The following is a 21,344-nucleotide window of genomic DNA, read 5'->3' as shown; positions in this document are numbered from 1 at the left end:
CAAATAACAGACGGAACAAGGATAAGTTAATCATTTAATCTTTTGATTCCGTTCCGTCATGTACTTACCAAACGCAAAACGAAACCACTGTCTCGTTCCGTCCTGCGCATACCAAACATAACACCGAACTTCTGTTCCGTTTCATTCCGTCCCGTTCCATTTGCGTACCAACGGTACCTAAACCCACCCTACCCAAAACGATGTGGTTCTGACTCGCGTGAATGTGATAATTGGGACAATGTTAGCGTACTTCCCAATGCTCCCTCTTTTGTCTTCTTCCCCACTTGGCTTCGCGCTTATTCGTTTGAACCTGTAACCGACCACGGACGGCTTTTCCGAAACCTTAGTTCTTAAGTCTCGTATAAGCCTGAAACAAAAAGCCGAACAATCTTCTCGCAACCAAAATATCATCCGACCGGAGAAAAGTTAAGCACAGCAGAAATGGATCTAAGAGAAAGCATCATCCACCAAAACGACTTCGCTCTGGGGCTGACGAAGCAGCTGCTTCAGACCGAAGGCAAGCAATCGTACCCAAAACGACGTGGTTCTGACTCGAAGCAGCTGCTTTAATTAGTTAGCTATTCCTTGTGCCAAAAAGAAAAGTGAAATCCGTATTCCTTGCTGTTAGTTAAGGGGTTCTTATGTGGAATACATTTTCATGGGTTTTATCAGTAGGGTTTCTAGCAACCGTGAGTTAGTATAATTCTAGGAACTTGAAACTTATATAAAACTGAGGCCCTTATGCACACTGCTAACACCACAATAGTAAGAACTCCCCATCAGTTTATTGTCTAAGGAGCAACAGTCCATAGAAGTGCAAATATAAAGTTCAACGCTGGACCATTCGTTGAAGATAAAAGTATATCAAACCCATATGAAGTTTTACCGTGAGCAGATTTTATCCATTGGGCAAATATAAAAATTCATCATGTCGTCTTCTCCAGGTATGCAAGGATTACGTGTTTCGATTTGAAATCTTTATACCCTGGAATTAGCAAATTAAACTGTTTTATTTATGCTTTGACTATAGACTATTATCTGTTTGTCTGTCCTAAATCAATATTTTGTTATACATATGATAGTTTTTTTTTCTTCTCAAAACTGTTACGTGTGCGATCAATTCAAAAGCACTACAATTTAGCTTGTCATATACATGTCATTAACATTAAAATTTGAAACATAAACTCAATATGACACCTCTTATGGTTTAATTGTAATAAGTTCACGACGTAGTTCACTACATGATATGTATAATCAAAATAAGGCCCAATGTTAACGTACTTCTTACTCGGTCAAGCCCAAAACGAAAGGTGTGTTCGGTTTCAATCTGTTCAAATTTTTGTCAAAATTGAAACTAAATCAAAATATCGGTTCGGTTTAATATTTTTAGGTTTTTGTTCAATTCAGTTTAATTTTTCGGTTCTGTAAACCCAACATACCCAAAACGATGTGGTTCTGACTCGTGCGAATATGTGATAATTGGACTAATGCCCAATGCTCCCTCTTTTGTCTTCTTCCCACTTGGCTTTGCGCTGATTCGTATGAACCAACGGATGGCTTTTCCGAAACCTTAGTCCTTAAGTCTCGTAAAGCCTGAAACAAAAAGCTGAACAATCTTCTCGCAACCAAACATCATCCGACCGGAGAAAAGTTAAGCACAGCCGAAATATTAACCATGTAAATGCCAAGTGGCATGATTTGATGTAGACCATGTGTTCTGTTGACCATTATATCAGAGATTGATTAGAGAAATATTGATCATTAGATGTGAGCTAGTTAGGAGGTAACTTAGTAGAAATTTTTAAATGTGACAGGAACACGTGTGGTATATCACGTATTTTTATGTAAGTGGTGAAAAATTTATTTTTTGAGTTATTAATTTTTTAACACACATATCCCACAATTCATATAGTAACACATGGTATACCATATTGTGTGCCTATGATATTGAAAAATATGTGGTTACTTAGTTGTTAAGATTCTTTCTTTATATAAATAGGGAGTAGACTCACTTTCTAATGCAATGAACATTTTCTCTGTAGAAATACATACAAGATTACTCATTTGCTTCTCTCTCTGAACTCTCTCTACATTTTCCTGATTTCTGCTGCCATTGTCACGAAGAAATGGATCTGAGAGAAAGCATCATCAACCAAAACGACTACGTTCTGGAGCTGACGAAGCAGCTGCTTCAGACCGAAGGCAAGCAATCGAACCTCGTGTACTCGCCGCTGTCCATCCACGTGCTGTTGAGCCTGATCGCGGCGGGGTCAAAGGGTCCGACTCAGGACCAGCTGCTGTCTTTTCTCAAGTCAAAGTCCACCGACCACCTCAACTCCTTCGCCGCCGAGCTCGTCTCTGTGATCTTCTCCGATGTGTCCCCTAGCGGCGGCCCCCAGCTGTCGTTTGCGAATGGTGGTTGGGTGGACATGCGTCTCCCTCTGAAGCCATCTTTCAAGCAGGTGGTGGAAACTTCTTACACGGCCGCTCTCGCTCAAGTCGATTTTCAGACCAATGTAAGCTCCCAAACCCTCTGTCTTGTCGTTTGAATTGTTTTTTTTCGACGATGCTCTTGATCGAAGTCTTTTATTTTTTCGATGTGATTAGAGATGCTTGTTCCTTTGTTGAACCTTGTAGGCCTGCTGATGCTCTTTTACTTGTAGCATTTCAAATAAAAATTTCCTTTCTCTAATCATTACTGTTTATGTTAAATTATTATTGCCAAGACCTAGATTAAGTTGCAGTAATCACAATCAAGTAAAAAGCACAAAAACCTTTTCATATAAAAGCATTTCAATTCACTAACCTGATGAACCGCCACGTGAAGACGCCATGAATGCTGCAAACCGATCTCAGTGCACTGTAACTCTTCTCCTCTCCGTCAGATTATTTCAAGCTCTAACCAAGAATAGGGTTTAGTTCCGAAGAGAGCACTATTCTGTGAGAGCAGAGGTCACAATATATATATATATATATATATATATATATATATATATATTTAAAATATAGGCACATATATCTCCTTTTCATAACTCAATAAGGATTCCCTTTAAAATCCTTATAGAAAACAACTTACGTTTCCTAATTCATATCAGTTTAATGTCAAAACAGAATCCTTCATAAACAAGAATTAGTATACAACTTCTCATAAGGCTTTCTAATACCAATTGGACTTAATCACTCGCTGTCAGAATGTCCAATCTCATGTTCATACTCTTACAGTTTGTGCTTGTTCCTTCTGCATAGCTTAGGTATTACAGAATCATATCGTAATTCGTAGATTTTTGTTATAGTACGTTCATCACTAGGTTAATAGTATTGAAGTAACATGCAGGCTGATATATCATTGTTTTCTAACTTGTCGTAACTGTTGTTGGTGCTCGAGGCTGCTCAAGTGGCCTCGGGAGTGAATTCATGGGCTGAAAGGGAGACGAGAGGCCTTATCAAGGAGGTACTTCCTCCCGGGTCAGTTGACAGCTCAACCAGGCTCATCTTTGCAAATGCATTATACTTCAAAGGAGCTTGGACTGAAAAGTTTGATGCCTCACAAACTAAAGAGCATGACTTCCACCTTCTCGATGGGAGCACAGTTCAGGTGCCATTCATGACCAGCAGGAAGAAACAGTATGTAAGATCCTTCAATGGTTTCTCAGTCTTAGGGCTTCATTACAAGCAAGGTGAAGACAAGCGATGTTTCTCCATGCACATCTTTCTTCCAGAGGCGAAAGATGGGCTGCCAGCTTTGGTTGAGAAACTTGGTTCTGAGTCCGGGTTTTTGGATCGCCATCTTCCCAAGCAAAAATTTGCAGTGGGTGATTTCAGGATTCCAAAGTTTAAGATTTCATTTGGATTTGAAGCTTCAAATGTCCTTAAAGGTCTGGGCTTGGTGCTGCCATTCGGTGGTGGAGGAGGTTTGACTGAGATGGTGGACTCGCCTGAGGGTAAGAACTTATACGTTTCCCGCATATTCCATAAGTCGTTCATCGAAGTGAACGAAGAAGGCACGGAAGCCGCAGCTGCTTCCGCCGTTGTTAAAACTATTTCGTGTCTGCCGAGGACGGTTGACTTTGTGGCTGATCGTCCATTCCTCTTCTTGGTCAAGGAAGAATCGACCGGAGCCGTGCTGTTCATCGGCCATGTACTCAATCCTCTTGCAGGCTGAACGCTGCCTATTTGTATCATCTGTTTAATAGAGACGAAATCCACATGCACTGGCGGGTCTTACCTTTATTAAATAGATGGTATAAATAAGTGTTAAGTGTAGCAATCATGTATTAATAAACAAAAATGTTACTCTTACCATCTAGTGGTATCATCTCACAATAAAGATAAGACCTACATGTATTGACGGATCTTATCTTTATTAAAGAGATGATACAAATGATGGTACAACTAAATAGTAAGTATAGCATTACTCTAAAATAAATAAATGTATGATCATCATGTTCATGTCGTCTTGTTTCTCTCATGTGGCTTTTGTTATTCGTTCTGCCTTGGCGACACGAAAGTGTCGGAAATGCTTTGGGATAGGAGTGTTACCCATTATTGTCGTTTTCCGTCGGTTGTATTGGAATGGTTTGGACTAGACCTTTTTTTTTTTTTTAAATTAAATGGTTGATTGTCTCAGTGAATAGTCATTCCTTATTCATTTGTGTTTTGGGTTCAAGTTCTCTTATTCTTCTTAGTTCAGTTAAAGTAACGTCGCTTGTAATAAAAAATAATTTATAAACTTAATTGATCGATATTTATTACACGTTTACTTAACATGAGGTGGACAAGGCAAGAAACAAATATTAGAGAGATTATGTTTTTAGATTTTATTTCGTAGACCAATTGGTGTGCCAGTTGATGATTAGTTTCTTTATTTTTTAAATCATTAAAGAAGAAAATCAACCATCAATCGCCACATTAAGTGATCTACAAAATATAGTTTAAGTAAATGATCCCCCTGTCATCTCCAGATTTTATTTATATCATCAAACACATAAAAAATAAAGGGTTACATGGTAAGTATGTCATTAAGGTCAAAAACTTTGAAACATAAATACAATTAGACACCTCTTAAGGTCCAATTGTAATAAGATCATTTAAAAATAAGGTCCAATTAGACCTGATAATTTTGTACATGATTCATTGACGCGACATTGAATGATACTAAAATAACAGGTTTCGTATTAACATGTTATTTAATCGGGTATAACAAGTCACTCATTAATAATGAGTTATTAACAGAATTGTCCGTAAGGAAACTGTTTCAACCTTTAAGAAAAAGTTAGTGTTAATGCAGGGACCTTTTCGGCCCCTAGAGCAATGCAGGCCCAATAAGAGGCTCGACAAAGGCCCAAATAAAGAAGAAAAGTTCAAGTCTTAGTGCTAGGCATATTGTGCTAGGCTAAGTGCTAGGCTCAGTACTAGGCATATTGTGCTATGCAAAAGTGCTAGGCATGCAGTATCTATAAACCTTCATTAGAAATAACTAGGGAAGACCACACGTCAGAATGCAAAAGTTGCAAAGGAAACATAGAAACAGACTGAGACACGATGAAAGGTAACTTGGTATTTTTTCCTAAGGGACATGACTCACAAAAGGTTACATCAAAAGTACCATGAATTGGTACCAATTTATTTGAAATTAAAAACTTAATTATTAAATTGGTAGGATGACCAAGCCTAGCATGCCATTTTTGGATTGAACACCGTACTCCTACCAAGGCTGAAATTGAATACTTGAACTGTCCACTGCCACTAGGAAATGGGTATAACCCATTCTCACATCTCCCTCGGAAAAGCGTTTTCCGTGTCTTGAGGTCCTTAACAAGGAAAAAATATGGAAATATTAGTAGGTAGCAATTGTTGTCTAAGGTAAATCTATGGGCATATATGATGTTCTGAGAGGCAGTGGGACATTGACGGACATTATTCAAATCAAATGAACAAGTTTTAGTATGTAGTTGATTGGAACCAAGATGAGAAATAGTGATGCCAGAATCATTACCTACACCCCCAATAGTTTCATTACCATTGTATTCTTTGGGATTAACCAGATTTTGACTTTCAGGAGTGACATGCGCATTAGCACCAGTGTCTAACAGCCAGGTACCATTGGATTGCTTGTTCAGAGTGATCGGTGAGGAGGACATGGCTGTGAGTCTTTTGGCAGGAATCTTACCTTCATAAGTAGCATTCATCCTTTGGTAGCAATCTAGGGTAGGATGACTTGGTTTGCCACATATTTGGCAAATGATACGCTCACTAGGACAAGGAGGTCTCTTACCATTAGCGGGCTGATTCCGCTGGTTGTTATTGTTGCGAGGATTGTATCCTCGTTGATTTGACAGAGAACCATGATTAAATGGAGATGTACCTCTTCTAGTCCCACGAGAGCGTCCACCACCACGTCCTCGAGTAGCAACAAAGGCAATGACTGGTGCAGGTTCAGCCAAGGAAACATTCTGATCCGCCATTCTTTGCTCGGTAGTCAACAGAAGTGCCTCAAGGGTAGGATAGGTGATAGGGGTATCCCCAGCTTGAGCAGCACTTACTGTCATTTCAAACGTAGGTACTAGATTGTTCAGCACAATCTGCACGAGTTCATTATCATTCAAAGATTGCCCCGCTAGGGCGAGATTGTCAGCAATCGCATTCATGCGATCTAGGTAATCTGTAACAGAAAGATCACCCTTCTTGGTCTGCAACAACTCATTACGTATGAATAAAATTCTGTTATGAGAAGTGGAGGCAAACCTTTGCTCCAAAGCTTCCCAAATGGCACGTGTAGTCCTCTTGCTTGCCACAGTAAACAAAACAGAAGTAGTCAAAGATCCATATCCAACTGAGAATCATTTGATCTTGTTGAAACCACACAGTGTACGTAGGATCCACAATGGTAACACCAGGCAGGTTTTTGAGAGGGCATACCAAAGTGCCATCCACGTACCCCATCAAATCTCTATTTTTGAGAATTGGGAAAATTTGAACCAACCACAGTGGGTAGTTGGTTCTGTCAAGTTTGATATTGACAACAGTGGAAAACAGATGGAAGGGAGTAGTGGTAGGTGGGTTGGAGAAGGTGTAGTTGGAAGAGTTGACATTGTTTTCAGCCATTGAAGCGTGGAAAAAAAAAAACAAGGATTTAGTCGTTAGACAGTAAGGCTCTGATACCATGTAAGAACTTTAGCATGCTTAGGATTCACTTCAATTGCATACCCTGTTAATGATGGGATGCATGTATTTATATTAACTTGAGGATTACAGAAAGGGTTTGAAAACCAGAGATACATGGAGCTTTCAAATATAGAATCAGATAGCAAAAGACTGCATGCACATCTTAACTTACAACAAACATTTGAAAACAAAATCCTATAAACTAGGAACAACTAAAGGATAAGAGTTTGAACTGATGAAGACTCTTCAAGTCGCAGGAATCACGCTGTGGGCTTGATTTCGGCTAACAGTATTTACCCGAATGCTATACGGGCGACCATCACGTGGGGGCACGTTGACTAAGACAATATTAGACTAGATATTTATTGAGTTACTAGGAGGAAGTCACTTATCTTCTCTTGGGGACGTATTTAAAAGGTGGTTTTGTATTTAAATAGAAAAGTGTGTGCAGAGAAAAGGAGGACCGAGGGAAGGAAAAACCCTATGAGCTCTTTGGCTTCTCCTTTTTTTTTTTTTTTTTTCACAACCTTTTGGCTTCTCCTTAGCTAAGGAGTCTTGAGCCATGTTTTATGTAACAGTTCTAATCTCAGCAAGATATATATAAATTACAGTGGACTTAGTCATGTTCATGGATGAACCTAGGATTGTTTATGGTATTTTCTGTGTTAGCCTTACAATCTGTGAACCTGGTCACATCCTATTCTCGACTTCGTTGTAGCACGATATTGTCCGCTTTGGGCCCCAACCACACCCTCACGGTTTTGTTTCTAGGAACTCACACGAGAACTTCCCAGTGGATCACCCATCCTAGGAATGCTTTCGCCCGAACTCGCTTAACTTCTGAGTTCCGATGGAACCCGAAGCCAGTGAGTTCCCAAAAGGCATTGTGCTATATGTAGGTGAGCATGTACATATAAGGCACATCATCCCCCTCTCTATTGGTTGGTGTGGGATGTTACAAGCGTCCACCCAAATTTGTCTGAGTTTAACTTTAACCTGCAAATTTTGAGCGGTAACAATTAGTTTGGTAAATTTTAACTACCTAACAAACCTTACTACAATACCTCTAAGATTTAATCTCACATAAGGGAGATTAAATCCTTACAGTTGGTCAAGGGTTGTCAACGGTCAGTGTCGGTGAACAACAATCAATGGTCAAGGGTGGTCAGCTTTGACGGCTTGTTATGAAATTTTTATTGTATTTTTCTACAAAATACTAAAACACATTAAAAATTTAAAGAATCACAATGATTTCGATTCTTATTACTGGTAAGTAAATACATCATTAATGTCAAACTTAGAAACATGAACCCAATTAAACACTTTTTACAATTGTACTAAGCCCACAATGTAATTCACAACATCATCAATATAAGGCCCAAAACGAGATCGTCATGACTCACGCGAATCCCACTGCACCCTCTTTTGTCTTCTTCCCCACTTGGCATCGCCTTGATTCGCTTGAACCTGTAACTGACGACGACTTCCGAAACCTTTGTCCTTATAGCAGAAATGGAACTGAGAGAAAACATCATCAACCACAACGACTTCGCTCTGGGGCTGACGAAGCAGCTGCTTCAGACCCAAGGCAAGCAATCGAACCTCGTGTACTCGCCGCTGTCCATCCACGTGGTGCTGAGCTTGATCGCGGTCGGGTCAAAGGGTCCGACCCAGGACCAGCTGCTCTCGTTCCTCAAGTCGAAGTCCGCCGACGACATCAATTCCTTCGCCGCCGAACTCGTCTCCTTGATCTTCTCCGATGGGTCCACAAGCGGCGGCCCCCAGCTGTCGTTTGAGAATGGGGTTTTCGCCACTGCTTATGAAAGCCTTGAACTTAAAAGTCTACATCTTTTTTGTATTTCAATTAATAATTTTTGCAGATATAGACGTAGTCAAGTTCCAATCCCGTTTTCCGTAGTTTAGATTAGTAATGTGGCAGATTATAAAAGAGAAACTATGCGTTCATCGTAATTAACAAATACCAATTGCAACTACTATGGTTGTTTCTTATGAAGATCTTGTCGCAAGTTTTCTGTACATTACTGTTTGTGGTGATACTTGATTCCGTGGAAAGAGTCAAAAACTCAAAACACCCTTTGGGATGGCACATTTTCTGGTCTATCATGTTCATATCTCGGTTTTAAATCATCTTCATTGTATGATTATCGCAATGTGATTGATTATTGGAACTTTTGAAAAGGGTAAGTTTCTATTTGTTTCGAATTGGCGGGATAGACAACAGCATCATATTCGTTACTGCACAAGACAATCTATTAATTGCACTTTGTGTGTATGTATGCGTGTGTTCGCTAGTTGAACTCCATCTAGTAGACTCCTTGTCTCACTCACCCCCTTGGTTAGTTTTTTGATCGGATTACTATTACATAGATACCGTGGTAGGACGATTGTTTTTACTTTTGTTCTTCTTTTTCATTTCCTAGTGTAGTAGTTATTCTTCGCTAGGTTTTTAATATTTGAAGTAATAAGTATGCATTATTTTCTGATGTGACGTAACCGTTGTTGGTGCTCAAGGCTGCTCAAGTGGCCTCAGGAGTAAATTCGTGGGCTGAAAAGGAGACGAGAGGCCTTATAAAGGAGGTGCTTCCTCCCGGGTCAGTTGACAGCTCAACCAGGCTCATATTTGCAAATGCATTATACTTCAATGAAGCTTGGATTGAAAAGTTTGATGCATCACAAACTAAAGAGCATGACTTCCACCTTCTCGATGGGAGCACAGTTAAGGTGCCATCCATGACCAGCAGGAAGAAACAGTATGTAAGTTCCTTCAATGGTTTCTCAGTCTTAGGGCTTCATTACAAGCAAGGTGAAGACAAGCGGTGTTTCTCCATGCACATCTTTCTCCCCGAGGCGAAAGATGGGCTCCCAGCTTTGGTTCAGAAACTTGGTTCTGAGTCTGGGTTTTTGGATCGCCATCTTCCCAAGCAAAAATCTGCAGTGGGTGATTTCAGAATTCCAAAGTTTAAGATCTCATTTGGGTTTGAAGCTTCCAATGTCCTTAAAGGTCTGGGACTGGTGCTGCCTTTCGGTGGTGAAGGAGGTTTGAAAGAGATGGTGGACTCGCCCGAGGGTAAGAACTTGTACGTTTCCAGCATATTCCATAAGTCGTTCATCGAAGTGAACGAAGAAGGCACAGAAGCTGCAGCTGCGACTGCCGGGGTTATTAGGCTTTTGCGGCTGGAAGTGCCAAGGACGGTTGACTTTGTGGCTAATCGTCCATTTCTCTTCTTGATCAAGGAAGAATTGACCGGAACTGTGCTTTTCATCGGGCACGTACTCAATCCTCTTGCAGGCTGAGCGTTGTTATTCCCTGTAAAAGGCAAACGTATACGTAGAACTACGCGAGATTATATATAAAACGTATGATCATCTCTATTAAAATAAATGTATGATCATCATGTTCACGTCGTCTTGTTTATATATATAAATGTATGATCATCTGTGTTAAAATAAATGTATGGTCTTCATGTTCATGTCGTCTTGTTTCTCTCGTATGGCTTTTGTTGTTCGTTCTGCCATGGCTATACCTACCCGAAACTGTTGGAAATGCTTTGGGATAGGCTTTTTTTTACCCATTAATGCTGGAAATGTTTTTCTCCTCAATTGTATTGGGAACGGTTTGGACTAGAGGTTTTTCGTTTTAGTTGTCGGATTATCCCGGTGAATAGTCATTCCTTAACCATTTGCGTGGGCTTAAATTCTCTGTAATTAGTTTAAAGCAACGTCGCTCGTTCATTTTTTGAACTGTTGCAATGTTTGAAACTACTTATTAATCCTTGAAACTATAAGAGCTGTCTTATTATCCTTTTTATATGTTAATTACTTTCCTCCATCGTCATTTCTCACCTTGCATTTTATGACTAACTAGCTAGCCAAAATATAAATGCCAAAAGATTGTTGGAGTCAAATAATAAAGTTCAACTCTAATTGAATTACATAGTTATAATTGATTTGAATTAGGGTTAGAGTTTTAATTAGTTAGCTATTCCTTGTGCCAAAAAGAAAAGTGAAATCCGTATTCCTTCCTGTTGGTTATAAGGGGTTCTTATGTGGAATACATTTACATGGCCTTTATTAGTAGGGTTTCTAGCATTCGTGAGTGAGTATAATTCTAGGAACTTGAAACTTATATAAAATTGAGGCCCCTATGCACACTGCTAACACCACAATAGTAAGAACTCTCCATCAGTTTATTGTATAAGGAGCAACAGTCCATAGAAGTGCTTCAATCTATTCCGTCTTGAAGTTTGATCATCCAGAAATTCATCATGTCGTCTTCTCCAGGTATGCAAGGTTTACGTGTTTTGATTTGATGAACTGATAAAGTTTACAACGATTTGGAGTTAAGTTGGTTATTAAGAATGTTTGACAAATAAATTACACATGAGTCTTGCGTAGTCAGGGAACTTATATGAACATGAATTTGAAAATTGTAAGTGTGCCACTACTTGTTCCCGCTAATAGACTATATGATGCAAAATTGTGTTATTTAACTTCTAACTAAAATTAAGAGGCTCAACTTAAATTCTTTCTTTGTCTTACTTATTTAAGAACTCCTCTTACATAGATATATAACAAGGTGAAAATTATTGGAATATGAATTGATATGAATTTGCCAATTTGTTTTATTCAATATATTCAATTGCAATAGAAAGAGCTGCAATTAAATTGATTAAATAAGGGATCTGACATAATGCGGCCACCGCCTAAAACATCCTCTCCCCATCGACCAACGCTCAAACAAAAGGAAGACTATTCCTTTATTGCCAAAGCGAGCCTATTTGGTGGCAACCATAATATACCAAGCCATTTTTGTCTGTGGACTCAAATAAGTGAATAAAGTTTAAAGCACTTACTTTGTATCAGAAGTTTCAAGTTTGAATTTCTCTTTTTCAATATCTGTTGTATCAAACGAAATAGTTTATCATCCAAATCATGCTTTGCAAATCAAACCTCCCATTAAGTACAAACTCTCCAAGCATACAATTCAAAAACAAAAAATTTAGAAAAAAAAAGGTTTGATCTTAAGAATGACGGCAAACAAGTGAGCCAAGAACAGACAGGCTTTGGTCTTTTTATTTTATTTTATTGAAATTTAAAATAACCTGGTGTTAGATTACATATTTATTATAGTCTCTTAATGTGTCCTTAATTCAAAATAATTAATGTGCATTTTATTTAATGTCTTCAATTAAATATTTAAATTTATTAATATACAAAAAAATTTAATTTATTTTTTGACAAAATTTGTTTTTTTTTATATTTATTTTAATTTAATTTAACATTTTTCAAACTTGAATGACTCAATTAATGTACCTAAATCTACGTATCAAAATGTATTATATCGAACTAATGTATTTAAATGTTAGTACTGGAATGTATGTATTGAAGTATATGCACTGAAATGTATTATATTAAATTAATGTACCTAAATGTGTGTACCAAAATGTTAGTACATAAATATATGTACCAAAATGTATTATATTGAATTAATGTACCTAAATGTTTGTATCGAAATGTATGTACCGAAATGTGTGTACCTAAATGTATGCACTGAAATATATTATAATGAATTTAATGTACCTACAAGAAGAAGACAAAGTACATCGAAATATATTGTATAACAAAAATTAGTCTATCTAAATGTTTACAACAAAATATATTACGATAAATGAAATGAAAATTATAACTATAATGAAATAAAATTAATACATTAAAATTAGGAAGAAAAAGAGAAATAATTAAAAAAAATGCAAATATAATTAAATGAGGTTATTAATGTATGAAGGGGCTAAAATTATTTTTCATCCTACTCATGGTTTTAGTCTAAAAGTCATCTTTGCCAAGAATTAGAATGAATTTTTCTAAAAAAAATAGGAATATTATATTAGCACCCCAAATATTGTTGAATACACCTCACATTTGCTTTTTCAATTGAAAGTTATCTTAATACACCCCACATGCTTTCCTTTAATACCCTCACACACCACACTTTCAACATACATCCCACATTTTTTTACTGCACTCCACTTCACATTTAAGTGCAAATCCATATTTCATGGTTTTTTTTTTAATTTTTAATTTTTTACTATGAAACCGGATTGAAGAGGAATGTGGGGGTTGATAGAACGCCTCCATGAATCATTGGATTGAAGAAGTTCATTGTATGTACAAAACAACCAATCATATGTGCATCTGCAAGAGCTTTTGGTATCACAGCCAAAGAGGCAAGTAGCTTGACTTGGACGCTCCTCTCCTTCCCTTCCTGTTTGGGTGTAATTTGAAGTGTCATAACGAGAATCTGCAAGTTTTGAGTCATCTTTGTGAAAATCATCAAAACAAGGCAGATATGTTGATTTCATATAGAGATGAAACTATAGTGGTACGATGAATGAAAATCAGGAGGCCATTGATTAATATCTTTGGGCTTTAAAGTTGTGATCAATGGGTTTGTAGTTCCATTGATTTATGTTTTGTTCTACAACAGAGGATGTGATTGGTTTTGAGAGTTGAAGAAAAATAATTGTAGGATATACATGTTAAAGTTGTGATTTGGGGTGTATTTAGATTTTTTATTTAACTTTATGAGGTTAAAATTGTCATTGCATATTAAATATATAAGTCATTTAATATTGAATTTTAATGTAGGGTGTCTTCAACATTATATGGGATGCTAATAAAAAAAGCCATGTAGCTTTGTCAGTATATATTTGAAAACAAAAGGGAAAAGGACACAGATGTAGTTGGTTAAGATGCTTCTCGATTAGCTGTGAAATCTTTATATGTGCATGGGGTGTTGGCTGGTCAATTTCTCACGTGTGCAAGCAATCATAAGCTCAGGTTCTAAAGTATAATTTATACCTTGGAACTAGCAAATTAAACTGTTTTTTATGCTTTGACGATAGACTATAGTCTGTTTGTCCGTCCTAAATCAATATTTTGTTATAAATATGATATTTTTTTGGGTTCTTTAGAAAATGGCTCTTGAAACTTCTATCTTCCAAACAAAAACTCACCTAATATTAAACATTTAAATAAAACTCAATAGAGTACCATGTAGACAAATATGTAACCAATTATTATCACATATTTACAACTTTTGCCACAAACCGTAATTATGTCAATAAATATTATTACTCACCCTAATTATGATTAGCAATTAAGAGTGCATTTTTGCTCACCACCATTTATGTGGTGTATGCTCACCATCCTATTTATCACCATTGGATGAGTTTGAATTTTGAGATTTGTGCTTATCCACTATAAGAATCTCAAAATTCAAACTCATCTAACGGTGATAAATAGGATGGCGAGTATACACCACACTAAATGGTGCTGAGCAAAAATGCTCCCTAACAATTAACCGCACATGAAAATTTTACCTTTCTTGTATGATAAATATTAGGTGACACACCCCGACCGAGATCAGAGTGTGCTGGCCGTCACGTGAAAGTGACGTAGCCATGTGCACAGTGCGGAAGCTAGTAAGATAGTAATATAAAAGTACGAATAATTTAAAATCTAGCTTACAAGAGTCAAAGTAAATAGTGCTAGTGCGAGTGAACCGCTAAGTCAGAGCATTAAGTTTACATCAGTCCAAATTAACATAATACGATAACAGTGCACCCGAAGTGACCCTACATTGGTTCGAGTCTATCAGAAGCGCCGGGAAGTCCTCTGGGAAGCCACTGAACCTGCTAGCTAGCTAAAACCTGGAGGGGCGTAAAACAAAAGTGTGAGTGGGCAAAAACAAAGCTTTTCGAAAACCATTTCAAAAACAATATTCTAACCCCTCGCCGTAAAACCTGTATACTTCCCAGAAAATAAACATATGTACGTAGGTATAAATATGCCAATCATGCTCAAATATATGCCATATCGGAACCTTTGCCTGAAATGCAAGTGCTCAGGAATAAATCACATCAATAACATATAATCTGGCAGCCGGAGTCATCCTACGTGACCTGTTCGGCTGCATCTAGAGCTCAAATCTCAAACTCAATAACTAAACCTGCCCACGAGTTGGAACCACCTAAAGTGGTCTGTACGACAGGCCTGGGTGTAATACATATAAACGCTCTAGTGCTACGATCACGTGAAGGCTGTGCGAATAATCGCGGGTCACCTACGAGTTGGAACCACCTAAAGTGGTCTGTACGACAGGCCTGGGTGTAATACATATAAACGCTCTAGTGCTACGATCACGTGAAGGCTGTGCGAATAATCGCGGGTCACCTACGAGTCGGAACCACCCTAAGTGGTCTGTACGACAAGACTGTGCACCTAACTTGGATCCAAGCTGAGTGTGTGGTGCGGGAGGTGAACAACACGTGAAGGACTGTGCCCTACTCTGGGCGGGAGCACTAACACCGGGGGTGCAGGTTATGAGCTCTCTAATCATCTCTAACCACTATTTAATGCAAATGTTAAATAACACTTACCTGGCACTTACCTGTGCCTTCACAGCACCAATATATATATATAACCGTATAAATGAATATATATACGATAACCATATGTGCAACTAACCATGCCTAATAACCAATAACAATAACGGAATGGCATAAACTAATAAACATATACGTAAATTTCTGGGAAATAAATGTATATAGGTATATACGGAAAACAAAAGCCCACTCACTGGTATATGGAAGGGTCGTAGCCCCTCTGCCTCGCTTGAGCACGCTCGTCCTCGGGATACGTGTCACCTATATGCGAAAATACTATAAAAACGTTAATTTTAAAGCGCATAACCATCCGTTCAAAATAACTTCTCATACATTGCTCAAAATGGACAAATGAATATACCAACGTGCTCTACACAACCTCAGGAACACACCGGAATTTTTAGAAAAATTTTTCACCGCCGCACGCGCCGGCCACGCGCAGGCACGTGCCTGGCACACTGACGGCGTCAACTGACGCCATTAGGAATATTCCGTCAAAGTTGACAGATTCCGTTAACGGCGTCAGGAATATTCCGTCAATTCTGACGGAATATTCCGTCTCCTTCTCCGATCATTTCTCCGGGGCCGTCGCCAGAAAACCTGTAAATCGTGATTTCTCGTTCGTTTTTCAACCGTTTTTCATGATTTTTACACCATTTTAACCCTTAGAACTAGTAGAACACGTCTAACCAAGTTTTAAAGGCTAAAATCTACGAGAATTCACCTGTCCAAAAACTCCATGACCGGCCAACTCGAACCAGGCTTTCCCTACGTCCAAACTCGTCCAACGTTATACTCCCAAGCTCCTGGGAACCTCACAAGGACATCTACAAGCTTAAAAATTACAAAAACATGCAAGAATGAGTTTGCATGAATAGTGCACAAATCGGAAAACCTCGAATCGACGTGAAAATGGTGGTTTCCCTACCTGAAAATGGTACGTCAGTGTTCCCCTCGACCTCACGATCACGACTGCACCTTTGGTTTCCTTGATTTGCAACGATTTGAGGGGTTTTGAGTGTGGTCCGTACATATATGGTGAAAAGGAAGGGGAAAGAGAGCACGGGAGAGGGAGAGAGAGAGAGACAGGGGAAGAGATTGAGAGAGACAGTGAAGGTGAAAGTGTGTGGGTGGCCCCAAACATGCCAACAAGGCACACAAACCACCAATAACACAAACAAACTAACTAGGGGCAAAATGGTCATTTCACATGTACGTTTCGATATTTTCGGGACGGGATATCACATTAGGAACATATATATATATATATATTAATTTAGCCATGTTCATAAACAATTATGGGCACATTTTTCGTATGGAAAAAAAAAATCCTTTGTACAATCAGCTATTTTGCATCAAATAATATTGTTTGATAAAAACAACAAAGAACCAATTAATATTCTTTTATGTTGTAGGTAAATTATCTTACCTAGATTATTACATACATTAGGCATTTTTTGTTTATTATTATATATGCGTGTTTAAAATAATTTATCTACATTTATATGTAAAATATAAGTAAATTAATTTTGAATCAAATAGCATTTATTTTGTAGATAAATTAAAATAGTAGTTCCATTATTTTCGTAAAGTTAAACAGTGCCTAAATTATTTCGTAAAAATTAAACCAAGACAAATTATCTTCATTAAAATAAAACAGTAGATATTCAACAAAAAAAATAAAAATAAAATAGTAGATACATTATTTTCTTATAAGATTAAACAATAGGTAAATTATATTGTAGGTACATTATGTTTGTAATAAAAAAAAGGAAATTGAAATTCATAAACAAAAAGTAGTAGATACATTATTTTTTAATCAAATTTCCTTTATTTGTAGATGAATTATTTTCATGCATTATTATATATTTTGGGCACAGTTTACTACTAATATATATATATATATATATATGTACAATAATTTACCTATATTATTATATAAAATATAAATAAATTTATTTTGAATCAAATAACATTTTTTATTTTACAGGTAAATTATTTTGCATGTATCATTACATATACATGGCAAATTTATTACTAATACACATGTCCAAATAATTTACCTATGTTTTTTAAATATAGGTAAATTATTTTATGGTGCTCTTTCAGATTTTCATTTGGTAAGAAAATGACAAGATTAAATTAAATTTGTATAATTTTATGCAAATTTGAAAAACAATTACGAAATCTTAAGGAAAGTATAACATTATTAGTTCTTTTTTGCCTTAACATACAATTTGTTATGATGTATTAATATGCAATGATTTTAAACATTAAACATTTTTTTTCCATTAATCTCTCTCTTCAAATCTGCATAGAATTAAATATCTACATTAAAACTGTAATTAGGGGTATTTTAGGCATCTGAAAAATGCAAAATGTGTAAAGGCAAACAAAATTAATGAATTTGCTTATGTGGAGGCTGGTCATTGGGTTTTATTCAGATAAAAAGATTATGTTGAGTTTTATATAAAGAAACTTGAGTTTCAAGGCCTAAAGACATATTTTCAGTATTTTCTTTTTTCTGCTCAAAACTGTTACGAATGTGATCAATTCAAAAAGCACTACAATTTAGCTTGTCAAATGGAAAGTTTGATGTGGTAGGTGCTAAGTTCGAGTTATACAAATGATGAGTTCGATATCTAATTATTATAGCTGATTTACTATGTGACTTAACCGAATCCGCTAACCATTAGGATTTTTTGTTTATAAAGAAAAAAAAAAAAAGGTTTGCCGTTGGGCTATTTAGTCAATTTGCTATATCATCATGTTCATGTGCCATACTTTGTTATTGCTAATCACATGTTCTTGTAACAATCATCTTGTTTATCTAGGGATGGATCTTGAATTTCAAAGTTATCTGAGCTAAATTTACCTTACGTACAATACAAGAGATAAAGGAGAGGAAATTACTTTGTCACGGCTACATGAAACTAATGTATTTGGGATAGGATCTTCACCCATTACTGCTAGAAATGCTTTTCTCGTCAATTGTATTTGGAACAATTGAACTGGAGGTTTCTCTATTTAATTAAGTTACTTTCCAACCATTTGCGTTTGAAATCCTCTTCCTCCTCGTAGTCTAGTTTAAAGCAATGTCACTTGTAATAAAGAACAATATAAAACCCAATTAGTCAATATTTAAGACATGTTTACTTCAAGTAAAGATAAATAAACCGTTGGAGCAAGGGAATAAGCAAAACAAATCTGTTCAACTAGCCACCTAGTTTATATAATTCTTAATTTTCAGATATAAACTCATAAGCTTTCAGGCAGGAGTTGTCCACACCTAGACGGATTTCATTTGTATTAAAACAACAATGATTTGAATTCTCATATATATATATATATATATGCCATTAACATTAAAATTTGAAACATAAACCCAGTATGACGCCTTTTATGGTCTAATTGTAATAAGCCCAGGATGTAGTTCACCACATGATGTGTATAATCAAAATAAGGCCCAATGTTAGCGTACTTCTTACTTGCCCAAGCCCAAAATTAGAGGTGGGGTCGGTTTCAATCTGTTCAATTTCTTGTCAAAACCCAAACTAAACCAAAATTTCGGTTCGGTTTAATATTTTTAGGTTTTTGTTTGATTCGGTTTAATTTTGGTTTGGTTCAGTCTTTTCTTTGCTTTGATTCTGTATTCCGCTCGATGTTTTTTCGGTTTTTTAAGCCCACCCTACCCAAAACGATGTGATTCTGACTTGCGAGAATATGTGATAGAGAGATTTTTCAATGTGACATGAACATGGGGTGGTATACCAAGTGTCCAGATAAAAATGATGAGATATGTGTGTTAAAAAGTTAATAACTTTAAAAATAAAATTTACTACCACTTATATAAAAATACGTGATTTTACCGCTTGTCATCGGGTGACAATGAAAATTTTCTCTAAGTGATAATTGGGCCAACGTTAGCGTACTTCCCAATGCTCCCTCTTTTGTCTTCTTCCCTACTTGGCTTCGCGCTGATTCGTTTGAACCTGCAACCGACCACGGACGGCTTTTCCGAAACCTTAGTCCTTACGTCTCGTATAAGCCTGAAACAAAAAGCCGAACAATCTTCTCGCAACCAAAATATCATCCGACCGGAGAAAAGTTAAGCACAGCAGAAATGGATCTGAGAGAAAGCGTCATCAACCAAAACGACTTCGCTCTGGGGCTGACGAAGCAGCTGCTTCAGACCGAAGGCAAGCAATCGACCCTCGTGTACTCGCCGCTGTCCATCCACGTGCTGTTGAGCCTGATTGCGGCCGGGTCAAAGGGTCCGACTCAGGACCAGCTGCTGTCTTTTCTCAAATCAAAGTCCACTGACCACCTCAACTCCTTCGCCGCCGAGCTCGTGTCCATGATCTTCTCCGATGGGTCTCCTAGCGGCGGCCCCCATCTCTCGTTTGCGAGTGGAGTATGGGTGGACAGGTGTCTCCCTCTGAAGCCTTCTTTTAAGCAGGTGGTGGACACCTCTTACATGGCTGCTCTTGCCCAAGTCAATTTTCAGACCAATGTAAGCTCCCAAACCGTCTGTCCTGTCGTTTCGATTGTTTTTTTCGACGATGCTCTTGATCAAAGTCTTCAATTTTTTTCGATGTGAGATGCTTGTTCCCTTGTTGAACCAAAATCGTAGGCCTGCTGATGCTCTTTTACTTCTAGCATTTCAACTAAAAACTTCCTTTCTCTAATCATTAATGTTTGTGCTTGTTCTTCTGCATAGCTTAGCTATTACAGAATCATATCGTAATTCGTAGATTTTTGTTATAGTACGGCTGATATATCATTGTTTTCTAACTTGTCGTAACTGTTGTTGGTGCTCGAGGCTGCTCAAGTGGCCTCGGGAGTGAATTCATGGGCTGAAAAGGAGACGAGAGGCCTTATCAAGGAGGTACTTCCTCCTGGGTCAGTTGACAGCTCAACCAGGCTCATCTTTGCAAATGCATTATACTTCAAAGGAGCTTGGACTGAAAAGTTTGATGCATCACAAACTAAAGAGCATGACTTCCACCTTCTCGATGGGAGCACAGTTCAGGTGCCATTCATGACCAGCAGGAAGAAACAGTATGTAAGTTCCTTCAATGGTTTCTCAGTCTTAGGGCTTCATTACAAGCAAGGTGAAGACAAGCGGTGTTTCTCCATGTACATCTTTCTTCCCGAGGCGAAATATGGGCTCCCAGCTTTGGTTCAGAAACTTGGTTCTGAGTCCGGGTTTTTGGATCGCCATCTTCCCAAGCAAAAATCTGCAGTGGGTGATTTCAGAATTCCAAAGTTTAAGATCTCATTTGGGTTTGAAGCTTCCAATGTCCTTAAAGGTCTGGGACTGGTGCTGCCATTCGGTGGTGAAGGAGGTTTGACGGAGATGGTGGATTCGCCCGAGGGTAAGAACTTGTACGTTTCCAGCATATTCCATAAGTCGTTCATCGAAGTGAACGAAGAAGGCACAGAAGCTGCAGCTGCGACTGCCGGGGTTATTAAGTTTTTGTGCCTGGAAGTGCCAAGGACGGTTGACTTTGTGGCTGATCGTCCATTTCTCTTCTTGATCAAGGAAGAATTGACCGGAACTGTGCTTTTCATCGGGCACGTACTCAATCCTCTTGCAGGCTGAGCGTTGTTATTCCCTGTAAAAGGCAAATGTATCCGTAGAACTACGCGAGATTATATATAAAATGTATGATCATCTCTATTAAAATAAATGTATGATCATCATGTTCACGT

The 21,344-nt window shown here is 37.7% G+C and overlaps 2 protein-coding genes and 1 pseudogene across 2 annotated transcripts; all 3 read left to right on the top strand.

The window, feature by feature from the left end:
- Nucleotides 1–722: 722 nt before the first annotated feature.
- Nucleotides 723–4,454, top strand: LOC103955472 (serpin-ZX). Its single transcript, XM_048588212.1, has 3 exons — nucleotides 723–944; nucleotides 2,043–2,516; nucleotides 3,386–4,454. Exons 2-3 carry the CDS (start codon nucleotides 2,127–2,129, stop codon nucleotides 4,160–4,162), a joined length of 1,167 nt encoding a protein of 388 aa, XP_048444169.1. The 5' UTR covers nucleotides 723–944; nucleotides 2,043–2,126; the 3' UTR covers nucleotides 4,163–4,454.
- Nucleotides 4,455–8,480: 4,026 nt separating this feature from the next.
- On the top strand, nucleotides 8,481–10,521 carry LOC103955473 (annotated as a pseudogene).
- A 9,132-nt stretch (nucleotides 10,522–19,653) lies between these two features.
- On the top strand, nucleotides 19,654–21,344 carry LOC103955477 (serpin-ZX-like). Its single transcript, XM_009367377.3, has 2 exons — nucleotides 19,654–20,142; nucleotides 20,452–21,344. Exons 1-2 carry the CDS (start codon nucleotides 19,753–19,755, stop codon nucleotides 21,232–21,234), a joined length of 1,173 nt encoding a protein of 390 aa, XP_009365652.2. The 5' UTR covers nucleotides 19,654–19,752; the 3' UTR covers nucleotides 21,235–21,344.

Source organism: the organism of the source record quoted next, unplaced genomic scaffold (assembly GCF_019419815.1).
Source record: "Pyrus x bretschneideri cultivar Hongxiangsu unplaced genomic scaffold, Pyrus_bretschneideri_v1 Contig28, whole genome shotgun sequence".
In the NCBI taxonomy this organism is placed as follows: Eukaryota; Viridiplantae; Streptophyta; class Magnoliopsida; order Rosales; family Rosaceae; genus Pyrus; species Pyrus x bretschneideri.
The sequence above is the reverse complement of the archived record's forward strand: the minus strand, read 5'-3'. Positions and strand labels throughout refer to the sequence as shown.